At 36.4% G+C, this 12,752-nt stretch overlaps 1 protein-coding gene across 2 annotated transcripts in view; it reads left to right on the top strand.

Annotated features, from left to right (window-relative positions):
* MYO3B (myosin IIIB) overlaps positions 1 to 12,752 on the top strand; it is a 188,348-nt gene that overhangs the window by 100,842 nt on the left and 74,754 nt on the right. For both annotated transcript variants that reach the window (XM_058027793.1, XM_058027794.1), the window contains one exon: positions 133 to 262. In XM_058027793.1, the coding sequence (XP_057883776.1) occupies positions 133 to 262 (130 nt within the window). The remainder of the gene's footprint in view (positions 1 to 132; positions 263 to 12,752) is intronic.

The following is a 12,752-nucleotide window of genomic DNA, read 5'->3' as shown; positions in this document are numbered from 1 at the left end:
GGTAATTCATTTGCTTGTCAGACCAATCTAGCTGGTCCATTTGGTCACCCTGACCGTTCACGTTTTAAAGAACATAGTAAGTTTTAGGTAACGCTTTTCATCAAAATTTCTAATTCTGTTTTCCCCCACCAGGTATTATATGATGCCTCTGCATTCCTTGAGAAGAACAGAGACACTCTTCCTGCTGACATAGTGGTGGTGTTGCGAACTTCAGAGAACAAACTTCTCCAGCAGCTGTTCTCTAGCCCATTGACAAAAACAGGTATGTTCTGCACAGCTTTGCTGACATTGTAACTTCTTCAACTACCTGTTCCTCTCAAACTCTTACTTGATTCTGGACAAATTTTTTTCAATTATTTTATCATGTCTTCTTTCCAGAGTGTTTGTTCTCTGATTTCAAGATTTCATTTCCTTTCATGAATCTCGTGCAGCAAGATTCTTCCCTGACTCCAGAGAAAGGGAGGTTATTAGATGCATAGGGCAAGAGCTTATTCTCAGAGCAGGATAAAAATATGGGTGTTTCTAGTTCTTAGTCCTTTACTAAGATCAGTACTCAGTTGGTAGATTCTCATGTCTTACAGTTCATAAATCATGTGATATAGATCAAGGTGTTTCGGAGGTAATGCCCATCTATTTAGAAGCACGGATGTAATACATTGTTTCTTACAAATTATGAAAGCCATATACTAATAGGCTAGAAGTAATTCTGTTGATTTAAAGCTTGTTGACTTTGACTTACATGAAAGTGCCAGATCTGTAGCTAAATAAAACAGCAAGATGAAGTTTGATTACTCAATGGATAGATGCCAGAATGCCAGTACCATATGCAAATGATAGTTCTGCAGCATCCATGCAAACAAGCCAGCAAATGAATACTTCTCTCAATACTTTTAAAGCATCTTTTTCATGATGGTTGAGAAAAGTATGTAATACTAAATCTAAATACAGTGGATGGTACTAGATTGCAAAATTACTGTGAGCTAACATATGGAGATGAGGTTGAATGTTTAGATAGAAATACTTGGTAGATGCATTAGATAGTGCTGGGTAGGCTTATTGTACATTGGTTGTAGATGCAATCCTGTGCCTGTGCACAGCTCTCTGCCTTGAATTTCTTGACTGTCAGTAACCCAGTTGTAGCATCTGGTGATGCATATAACCTCTCTTGACATTTCTTGATGTTTAGAAAAAAACATCTGGAGAAAAAAATATATTGAGCTTTTTTGCACATTTAAAATTGATATATTATAATATCTGTTTATATACTACAGAGGATAGGTTCCTGTTACAGGGTAATTCTTCCTGTAATTGGAAGGCTTTCAAGTACCTCACCTCAAATTACACTTTCAGAGGTCCTTGAGAGGTGAGGATCCAGTGAGGAATCTGCTTCTCCTTCAGCTGTAATGAGTTTAGATGGAAAGGAATAGAGTTTATGATGGAGGATTGGTTTGTGCCCAAGTGGGGAACAAAGGATCTTTTTATCTATTACTACTCTACATTTGAGTCTGTGTTAAATTGATAGAAGAGATTCTGATCAAGAAGAGCAAGAAAGAAAGTTCACACATGGTCAAATGTGCCTCCTCACCCCTCTTTACAAGCTGTTTTACACCTTGGAGCTATTGTCAGAATGAAACCAATCAGGTGCTTTGTCTCAGTTATCAGTCCTAATTATTGCAAGTATAATTTTTATTTTATTGCTATTTTTAAATCAGAATGCTGATGCCTTCATGCAAATTCATCTTTTTCTGGCATTATAGAGTTATTTTCAGTAGCAGCAGCACTCAACTTGAGTATTTTGCCTGAGATGCATTGAAGGTTCAGTAAGAGATACTTCTCATTGCAGTTAATGTAAAGTTACCATGCTGGTGTATTTTACCTATTCTTACATTCCTTCCTTGTTTCATATTTACATTAATGGAATGCTTTCTCCCTCCATTTACCTTTCTATGAAGAGCACACAGCAAGTTAAGTGTTTTCTGTATTTCTCAAGTTGGTACAGGACATCCTGATAAAAAAAAATTATTGTGCATGTGCTTCTATGCATGGTGTTATAGGAATAGCTTCAAGCTCTTAGATAATTTTTATTTTTTAAAAGCCTTTGTGATTTTGCTACTTTTTTCCAGCTGTCTGATATAATTGACATTCACATCCTGTGTTAGGGCCTCTGTGTTCTAAAATCAGATTGTTGCCAGGTTTAGTTTTGGCAGCTTGCAAGATAAATGAAAGGTTTGGCTGAGAACAGAAGGCATTGCTGGCAATGCTACATCATCTGCTCTGTGAAGAAAGATAATGCTATTCTTTTAACTTTCTACAAAGATGCTTTTGTAAACAAAAGAATAGTGAGTGTGCATGTATCCCATTGTACTCTGTCCGTGTCTCTTAGCCCTCTTCCCTCCACTCAACATGTGCTTCATTCCTAAAGAAAACCAGAAAAAATACAGATTAAGATTCATAACCTTGGTACAGCTTTTGGTCAATTACTGACTAATGCAAAAGTTAGTAATTTACATGGGAAGCCATATTCCATCTTTCCAGGTAACCCTGACTTGAAATGGCCTTTCTGGCAGTATGTGTGGTGTTTTGTTTGAAGATGGGTGCCAGCACTCTCTCGCATCTGCTGGCAGCCATCTCTGGAACGTGCAGTGCGGCTGGGTTTTGCCAAGCGCGGGCTCCCGTACGTGTTGCAGCCGCTGGGTGGTGCTAAGCCAGAGGCGTGAGGGAGTGCGAGACTGAAATCGTGGGGCTGACAAGGACGGAAAATGTACTTCTTTAAATACCAAAAAGAACAAAAAGATGCCTTTCCCACCCTGAGATGATCCTCTGTTTGAAGTATATTTATATAACTGTCATATCTTCCCCTGTCAAAAACTGAGCAGCATCCAGAAAATAAATACTAAAAAGCTAAATTCTTTTACTAATTTAAGATCATGTTAATCCTTGTAATTTATCAAGTACACTTATCCCTTCTCAACAAATGCTTCTATTTCACAGTAGCAGTCTTTGCAGTTTAAAGGGCCCGAAATTAACAGCAGGACATTAAATATACATTTGTAATAGTAATTTATTGTTAATAAAGTATGCAACTACTCATATGAGACATTGGAACTTAAACATTCTGGAACTAATTTTGTAGCATATACAGCTTGGTTTTCCATCTTCCAGTGGAAATTTAGTCATGTTCAGTGTGTTCTGAAATATGCACTTTCTAGGGACCTTTAACTTCAAGATTGAATGAATGTATTCTGATTTAATCTAACAGTTCTCCCATTTGCTTCCATATCTGTTACTTTTTTCTATAGACAGATCTCCTTGTGCTGCCAGTACTATAGATGAATATGCATGTTCCCATTTAGATAGAATATATTCCTGATTATCTCTGGGTTTGGTTTATCACTGTTGCTGGTAAAGCATCAGAGAGAAAAGGAATTACATGAAGTAGAAAATAGAGTCCTCTTGTAAAAATAGAGGATTTTTGTTGGAAAAATTAAAAACAGCCTTGGTACCTTCACCATTGAGGAGTCAGACCATTTTGCTCACTGTCGTGATATTCAGTAATTTTTGCAGCATCACCTATAAAGGGTGGTACTGTTGGATTGCTTGGGCAAAGCACCCCTGGGTGTTTTTGAGACTTTATCTTTTTAGAAAAGCTGCACCACAACAAGATCTTCTACTCCTGAAACAGAATCCCTGCAGATTTTTGTCCTTGCCATAACTCACAGACCTTTAGGACTTCGAGGAAGTTATCGTCTGCAGGGGGGGAAAGGGAAATCCTTCCCACCAGAAGAGTAGAGACACTGCAAAACATCCTTGTCCTTGCTCTGAGGATCAGTAGGGGTTTAGCTTGGCTACATAATATACATTCATTCTCTGTCAAGGAGAATTGGGATGAGAGTTTTTACAACTGGGATGAAGGGTTTGATTAGTCATGTTTTAACAAGGTAATTTTTTTGTCCAAAGTAGAATTTTTTCCAGACACAAGTTATGTATAATTCACCTGTCTAAAGGTCATTTCTCCTCCTCAATATTGATTTTTAGTCTGTGTTCTTTCTGCCTTTGAGTCTCTAATCTTGCTTACAAACCTTAGATGTAAAGTAATTATAAATAGTGAATGTTTGTTTACCAAACCAAGCAACTAACGGACCATGTGCTAAGAGAAAATGTGAAAAAAATGTTTCAGGTTAGCTTTATGCACACTAAAGAACAAAAGAACTATGGCCTTTTGTTAAACCACTTTAGAGAACTGCTTTTCACCACTTCTTGGTGACAAGAGTACTATCTTTAACTTGTGTGTAACTTGTGTGTAAGTGTGATAGCACATGATTCCTCATGACAAGTCAGAAACCAAAGGAAAGATTTTCTTGCATTTCAGTCTCATGAGCAGGTACTACTGGGTATACATTCAGTGTAATCCTGGCAGGTCAAAATCATAGGTGCTTTGCCACTGTTTTCAGTAGAACCTGGTAGGTTTGAGCTGTCATGTTTGTCACTGTGCACTCCTATTGAGCACAGGCCCTTGCTCTGGCAATATATAGTGGTAGGTCTCTTGGTTTAGTGTGTGTTATTCACTAAAATACAGAATGCTTCCATTTGGGTTTAGTGTATTTTTTCCTCTTATTTCCATACATCACAATAGAACCAAAGGCTCAAATACATTTTAATTTTACTAATTTATTCCACAATAAAATTTTCTTATAACAGTACTTTTGAGTTAGTATTTTCACCTTTAAGAGATCAGGCACTCTTAAGTCAAATTAATTGGAAACAAAGTCACTGTAATTACAGTACTCAAAAATTAATCAGAATTTATATTTTGTAAGAATTTTGGTAAAGTTAATGGAAGTTGTGTATTTCACTCAGGACATGGAGGCTTTTATACTTCTAACTGGTCTGTATGTTAAAAACACAAAAATAGTTTTTGCTCTGCTGCCAGTGAGTGGTATGCAAAGAGAAGCTTTAAACCACAGCTGTGCAGTGTAACAGTCATGAACTTTACTGGGTTGCAAATGTGGGACATCAGTAAACTCAATTAATTGTAGCTTAACTGATTTTGAGAGGTAGAGCGATGAATTACTTTTTAGAGTTCTGCACTTGAGCATTTTACAGCTCAGTGTTTATTTTTCTTCATGTCCTAAGGTTTTGCATCATAGTACAAATGTAGTACAGATACTCATAAAACTTACTAGCAATAGGATCCAAAAAATGCTCTGAAATAGCCCTAAAAATGGAACTCATCTAGAAACAGAGCCATCTATCAGATCAAAGTTAAGGTCTCAGTCCTGCTAAAGCTTTATATAAAGCATAACAATTATTTACTGTTGAGAATTACTCCCTATAAATAGTGTCAGTGAATCTCTGGAATTGCACATGGCAGTAAGCACAACAGCTGAGAATTGTCAAGTTAGATTTACCACAGCTATGTTTTTTAAAGGGTGTTACCCAAACAGAATTATGCTGGTTTTTAATCTGATACTTCACAGATTATATTGTACTGAAAATGAGCAAGGGGGCATAGATTTTCTTTTTGTCTCCAAGTGCTTGCAAATTGAACTCTAATAAAAGTAGAAGTAGACAAGTTTAAGAATAGATCTTAATTTACTGATTTGATTTATAATAGATCAATCTCTCTAGAACAAATCTTGAGAATAGTTTTTCTTTACCTTTTTCTCAGAAGAGATACCTTTCCCAATTTTCATGTTTCTGGCCTAACTTCTCAATCCTGTAATAAACATGATTTCTCAGTAGTGCATAGTAATTAATCTTAACACTGCATTGTACACTAATTAAATTCAAAATCTATTGATATTGAGGAAACAAAAGATACATCACATAAAAAATGTTACTGTTTTTAATATTAACGAGTAGACTGTGAGGTTTCACTGTACACCATATACAGAATTTAAATAGAGAAATATTCAGGGAATTATACCATTGTTTTAATGGGGAGTTTACTTGGCAGTTTTAATAGGCACTGGGTGCTGTAAGGCCAAACAATGTCAGAGATGCTCAGTATGTCATTGGAAGCATTCAGTAGCTCTGAAGATCAAATCCTAGAAGAGCATTATTTTAAAATTTCCTAGTGAATTTTCAGAGCAGATAACTTTCTTGAATATTCAGATAATCTTACTCATATGAATATCCATGATGTTTTTTGGTGTGTCCTTAACAAAGAATGTGCTTATATTTCCCACTCCTTCAAAATAATTGCATTAAGGGATTAATATATCTAAAGGATGAATGTAGTGGGTGGAAAATAAATCTCTGAGTCTGTGCTAGAGCTTGTATATTCATTTCAGAGTATTTCATGCAGTCTTACTATGATATTGTACTTTTATCATTTTTCTTTATTCCTTCATCTTACAGCAAGCTGTAAAGGCCAGTGCTTTACTGAACCAGCATTATCTATTATTATTTGACTTTGTCTTCCTTACTCTAACCTGACTTGTCTTGATGCGGGAGTGGTTAATTGAGCTGCCTGGGTAGCGGGTCACGGTGTGTGACAAAGCAAATGTGTTTGTGGATATTTGTATGAATGAGTAATTATTTCATTAAGAGCAGAGATACAAATATAATTAATGTTTTGCCTTACTGCAGAAGTAACTGATTTTGTATCAATTGTGATAATACACAGAAGTGCTGAGATCCAGGGGAGCAATGGTTCAGTTGAGAAGCCTTTGAGACTTGATTAAATTAGTTGTCAACATCAATAATGCCTGCATTTCAGAAATGGGAAGGTCTGGGACTTTTATAAAAGTTCTGTAATCTTGTTTCATCTTAAATTAACCCTTTAAAAAGACAGTTCTTGCCATGGTGTTTCAAAACCTGGTTTTGACACCATTTTTTTAGCTTGTCTAGCCTTAGAATCTTGATGACTGGGGATAGTGATAGTCATAGTGAGATCAAAGAAAATGTTCCATAATTTTTCTATGTGCTTTCAGTTGCATATTTACACCTGAATTTTTGTCACTGAATTCATTAGGAATCTTCACTGGCTTGGTAGGATTTTGACCAGAGTGTGTCTGTATGGAGCAGCTTCAGCAGCAGGTCCAGAGTGATGGAATATATACTGTAAATTTTTTAAACATTGTATGGTGAATTAACATCTCTGGATATACAAGCAAAGGGCTAGAAATCACAGTTTCTGACTTCACCTGGATTTCCTGTTTATTTACTGCTGTTCTAGAAACTTACTTTGGCCTCAAGTTAAACTGAGCACTATGAAGCTTTATAGATAGAACAATAACTACCGTGTTCTTTATAATCATACTTTCACTTTTCTGGATAAAGCAAATATAGTTGGGGGGGGGGGTTGCTTACATAACATGCAAGAGGAAATATATCAGCTACATAAAACAATGAGGGAGACTACATCTGAATCAGACTGTGGGATAACTATATTTCCAACCTGTGTATGGTTTTAGAACTATTCTTCAACATACCTCTGGAAGAAGAAATAAACTTGTCCAGCCTGAGTAGATGTAAGTAGAACAAGGTTATTTTGACCAATAAAATCAGTGAAGAATTCCTCAACAATAAAGTTTCACAGAAAATTCACCTCTGTAGTTTTTTTTCTAATCTCAGTTACAGATGTGGTGGCAGGCCAATCTGCTGGGGCAGCACAAAACCTCACTTTGATGGAGGGGTACTGTCCTGGCAGCAGCAGTGTTCTGTCCTGTCTGCTGTTCCCCAGAGAATTCAAGGTTTGTTGTACTGGGCTGATTGCATACAATAGCATCAAACTGTGCACTACAAGAGACATGTAAGGAAATTGCTAAGGACAGTATCTGAAAGAAATGGCCCATGTCTTCTGACAACATATAAATCATAAAAAGCTGAACCAATTTGTTCTGTAATGCAGGAGCTGGAAGCCTTACTGGATCAGACTGTGACCAGCCTCTCTTCAGCCAGCCAGTTGGTCAGGTCTCCAGCTAGTCAGCTAGAGACCTGCCTAAAGAAAGAAAGAAAATGGTGAACATGAAGCAGTAGAAAATTGCAGTATTGTTTATACAAGAATTTTCCCGTTTCCAAACTTTTAAAGCGTGTTTTATTTTTGTCTAGGTGCAGGTTCCAATAGTTAGCACTGACTGTACTTAGTGTGCCACTCCTATCCTTAGTCCTGTGTTTGGACAGAGGTGCCCAACCTATGCCCTCCTGGCAGTGGCCAGATAGCAGTCTAGTCCCTGCTCTGCCACTCTGTTTTCCAGAACCACATGATCATTCCTTGGCCTGTGGCTAGGAACCTTTTTATTGTGTTGTCAGGCTGTACCATACATGTTTTGCCTACTGTCTGTAAGTTTGGTCATGTTCCAGGACTTTGAGAATCACATAAGGTTTCTTGTTTCTGACCACATACTGTGCCCATGAGAATTCAGGAAACGTCCATGTTTCAGTGTACATACTCCCAGTCAAGTTGATGAATACACATTGGTTCAATTTAGCTAGAAAATTGGGCATGTTGCTTAAAACAGCAGTTAGTACTCAAGGTTTTGTTAGAAAAATACCTTGGGCAGTACCATTAACTAGTTTAATTAGTACCATAAATTGTTCTTCTTTAGTAGGTAAGGATAAAAGTTAAGACCTTTCTTACTGCCATCATGCATTCACAGATCTATAGTATGTATAGATACTATGTATGTAGATATGTGCAGAATACAGTGGGCAGTTTGACCTTCTGTCAAACTGCTGTCAGTGTCTCTGTTCCCTTCCATTCTACAAGAAGCCTCCTAACCTACTGTGTTGAAACAATACTTTAACATGGCAGTGTTGATGCTTACAAGCAAGGTTTTATTTGTTGCTGTAGGCATGGTGCTGTTTATTTACCAGTGTGTGCCTTCCAAATGTGGGAAGTGACCACTGAAGTGCCTGCAGTGTGTGCAATAGAAAGCATAACAGCACTGAACTTATACTCAAGTTCTCCAATCCCAGTCTAGCAATGTGAAGTTTTTAGTTATCTGTAAATATGATTGGTGTCTACTTCATGCAAAAAAGACTAAAGAAATCTTTAATCTAATTGAGAAACAGTATCAGAATTCCTCAGTTCACTATGGCATGGATTTTTCATTTCAAATTATCTGGGCCAAAAACATGCATATTTTTTCTCCTGAAGCAAATATTCATAATTAGATTATTCCCAGGTGGGCTTCACTATTACTAAGCTTTTATGCTGATTAGATTCTGTTTGGTTATATGTATCTGATTTTGGAAATAATATTTCTTGATTTTATTTTGAATATAAAGTAAAGTAATTTTCTTTTCAGAAGAAGCAGTAGTTGAAGTCTATGTGTATTGATAGTTGCCCTCTACAGACAGTATTTTTATAAATACATTCTTGTGTAAAATGTAAAGTATATGAGAAAATTGGATTCTTTGCTTTTTTATTGCACAAGATTAGCTTAAATTACTTCAATGACTCTCAATGACTCAAAAGAGCAGAGTTTTGATAGACAGATTCAAATTAGTATCCAATAAAAAAAGTGCATGTATTCATTTGTACTTGAGCTAAAAGCTTAGTCTTACAGTAGCAGAAGATGAAAATGCATTATGGAGATAAGCAGTCGACTTCCTTTGGCCAGATAAAATGTACTGAAAGGAAAGACAGAGAAAATTCTGAGTATGTCAAAGACATTGTCTGGCCCTGTACCTCTTGTGGAGTGTGAGGGCTTAGCTGTGATTAGAAGTAACCTCAATGAAATATGAATGCATTGTAGCATTTCTGACCATATTATACTGGATCTAAATGGTGTTTGAAGTAACCCCTCTTTATCTGAACTAGAAGCATGAAAGAAATTAGGAGCATGAAAGAAATTAATAAACTATATGAGGATAAGGAAAGAGCTTGTACTTCCCTCTATACAATAGCAATATCCCTGGTGCAACATGTACAGTAAGGCGACGTTGTCATTAGACTTTTTCTCTGTAAGTCATTTGCACTTCACAAACTGAATGTTGTGTCAAAGCTTAACATACTTCTTACCTGGCATGCTCTTACTTTGGGATGAGTGATCTATTGCAGGCATAACCAAAATGAGATTGTAAATACAGTGCTGATATTGCTAATATTTGCCTGGTACTGCTTACAGAACCCATCACCTAAGAATAAATGAAGCACAAACCATAGGTAACATCACAACATCCAGCCAGAGTGTGTACTTTTCCTAATTAGTGCATAAAGTCAACAGCCGGACCAATCATTAATTCATCCAGATCACACAGTGGGTAACTACCAGGAATGCAAATGAGAAGGCAGGAATGCTGACTAGTCCTTTTGGAGATCTGGAGACCACTTCCAAAGTCCAAAAAGAAAAAACAAACACATTTCTTTGTGTGTGATGTAAAGACTTCCAAAACTTCTGCTTGGCTTTGCATAATAGAAGAGATGCAGTTCTTTGATAATATGGTCTTTCTCACCTAGCTGAAATGAGGCATCAGTGAAGAACATTTTTGCAGAGATGTGAGATCTTGTAAACAGCTTCAACACAAAGGGAGGTTTGCTGAGCATTGACACTAAGCTTAGCAGAGAGTCCATAGATTTTGTGCTGCTACTTCTTTTTCCCTTGAAAACTCTAAGACCATTTCACAAATTTTGGAAACTTCTCAAAGCATTGAAGAGAATGTTTTAACTTAATTCTTAACTTTATTGAACAGAGGCAAAAAAGAGAAACATTAGCTCTGACTGACTCCTTCATTGTCACAATGAGTCCCAGGGACCTTAGTCTCTGATCCATGTGCATAGGTAAGAGCCGTAATTGTTCAGATGAGCAGTCCCATTGAACTGAAGTGCATGTGGGTAAAATTAATCATGTACATGTTTGAAAGATGAATCCTAACTTTAAACATTAACTTTCTTTCTCCTCCCTCAAAAAAAACCCCCAAAAAACAAACAAAAAAAAAAAAAAAAACCAAAAAACCCCACCCAAAACCAAAATAAACGAAATCCCCAAAACATAAGACAATTTTGAGAGGGTTTTATATGACTTAGTTGGTCTGTTTTATGGACTTGGATTTAATGTAGGTAGCATTTGGTCTGAAGGGGTGTAATTTGTATTTCGTGTAAAGTTTTGACTATATAATTGGTGTGAAGCTGGATTTCTGAAAAGCACAGTGCAATCTTTCACCCTTTAACCAATTTAACCTTTCAAGGAACCCATGACAGTTCAAGCTACCCATATAATTACCTATAAACATTTGTTCTTTAAATATTGATGCTTTTGACAAAATGGTTTAACATTTAATTATTTTTGTTGTGTTAAGGCATAAATTACCTTGTAAATGAAAATCAAATGCAGGGATAGGTGCCAAATTTTACTGACTGTGAACACCATGCTAACCCTGGGTGAAACATTTCTTATTATGTAGACTAATTTTCAAACCACATTAATTCTGTTCGTTAGTTTTAATGGCTTAGACATGTTAAAGATTGGTAGTTACTTTTCCTGAGCATGAGCTAGATGGGGTAAGTAATTCAGAAATTTTTATTGAAGTATCATTTTGTGTTTCAGCTGAGAAAGAAAATCCTAGTAATATTTTTTCCATGGATTTAATGTAATGCTACAAGTTATTACATAGGAATTCACTTTACACATGAAATAAGCACTGGTAAGAGTCCATTCCTAGAAGGAAGTAACTACTGAACAAAGGCACGATAGGTAAAGCATTTCTTTTTTTAAGTGGGCACTGAACGCTTTGGGGTTGTTTGTTTGTTTGTTTGGTGGTTTTTTGTTTTGTTGGGTTTGGGGTTTTGGTTTTGGTTTTTGTTTGTTTGTGAAGTCATTAAAGATTTGTGATTAATTAAAAGGTTTATTTATTTGCTTGGCTTACCAGATCAGAAACATTTAGTTTTAGTTTTGCATGAGAAACTAAGGGAGACCTCAGGGATATTAATTATGAACCCTAGAAACCTAATGCCAGCAGTGAGCGTGGTGAACCTTGAGCAGTTATAGAACCATTCTAAATTTTATTTCAGTATTAGAGTTTTTAAAATTTTTACAAAATGCAATGAAATTTTAGTAATTTTAAACAGTCTGATTCAAAATCCTTTCTTCTTCCAACTCTCCTCTTTTATCATGTGTTATCAGCTTTTCAGTGCAAGGTTTTTAAGTTTTAGACTTGCTAATCTGAAACTTAGCCAAAAACAACCTTTCCAAGCTATTTTAGCCAGAAAAGGCCCAAAAGAGTAATTTCTAACATAGAAAAATAACAAAATTGCAACTGGGAGAAAAATTATTTCACCATCTACTTGTTCATTAAAGTCCTCATTTTAACTTTGGAGAGATACATGTATTTACAGTATGTACCATGCATGTGCATCAGTTTTCCAGATTTCCCCAACAGTTGTGGTTCTCATTAGCATACACAGTATAACAGCCTAAAGCAGTTTCCAAAATAGTGGCCATACCTTGTGTTCTGGAGCATGATTTACTCTGTCAGGTAACAGACGATGTTAGATCAGGAAATGACATGCCACTTTTGCAGTGTTGTGTCAATACCAGTGCCAGCAGCTTAAAAGATAAATACTTCTTTAAATGAATTCAGAGTGGTGGAATGAAGAGTGCTATGAGTGCTGGCCTCCAGATTATTTTTGGGGGTTTGGTATTTTTCTTGTTCAGAGGAAAGTAAGAGCAAAAGTTCCGTTCAACGTTACAGTGGTCCCTGGATTTGCTCTGCTCTCTTAGGGAATTATTACCAGCGTTTGGGTTTCTTTACCGGCGATTTGGTGTTCTTGGTTTTTGTTTTTCCCATCGTGCCTCCTTACTAGT

The sequence above is a fragment of the Melospiza georgiana genome, chromosome 7 (genome assembly GCF_028018845.1).
Source record: "Melospiza georgiana isolate bMelGeo1 chromosome 7, bMelGeo1.pri, whole genome shotgun sequence".
NCBI classification, from domain to species: Eukaryota; Metazoa; Chordata; class Aves; order Passeriformes; family Passerellidae; genus Melospiza; species Melospiza georgiana.
Note: the sequence above shows the minus strand (reverse complement) of the source record. Positions and strands in the feature narration are given on the sequence as shown.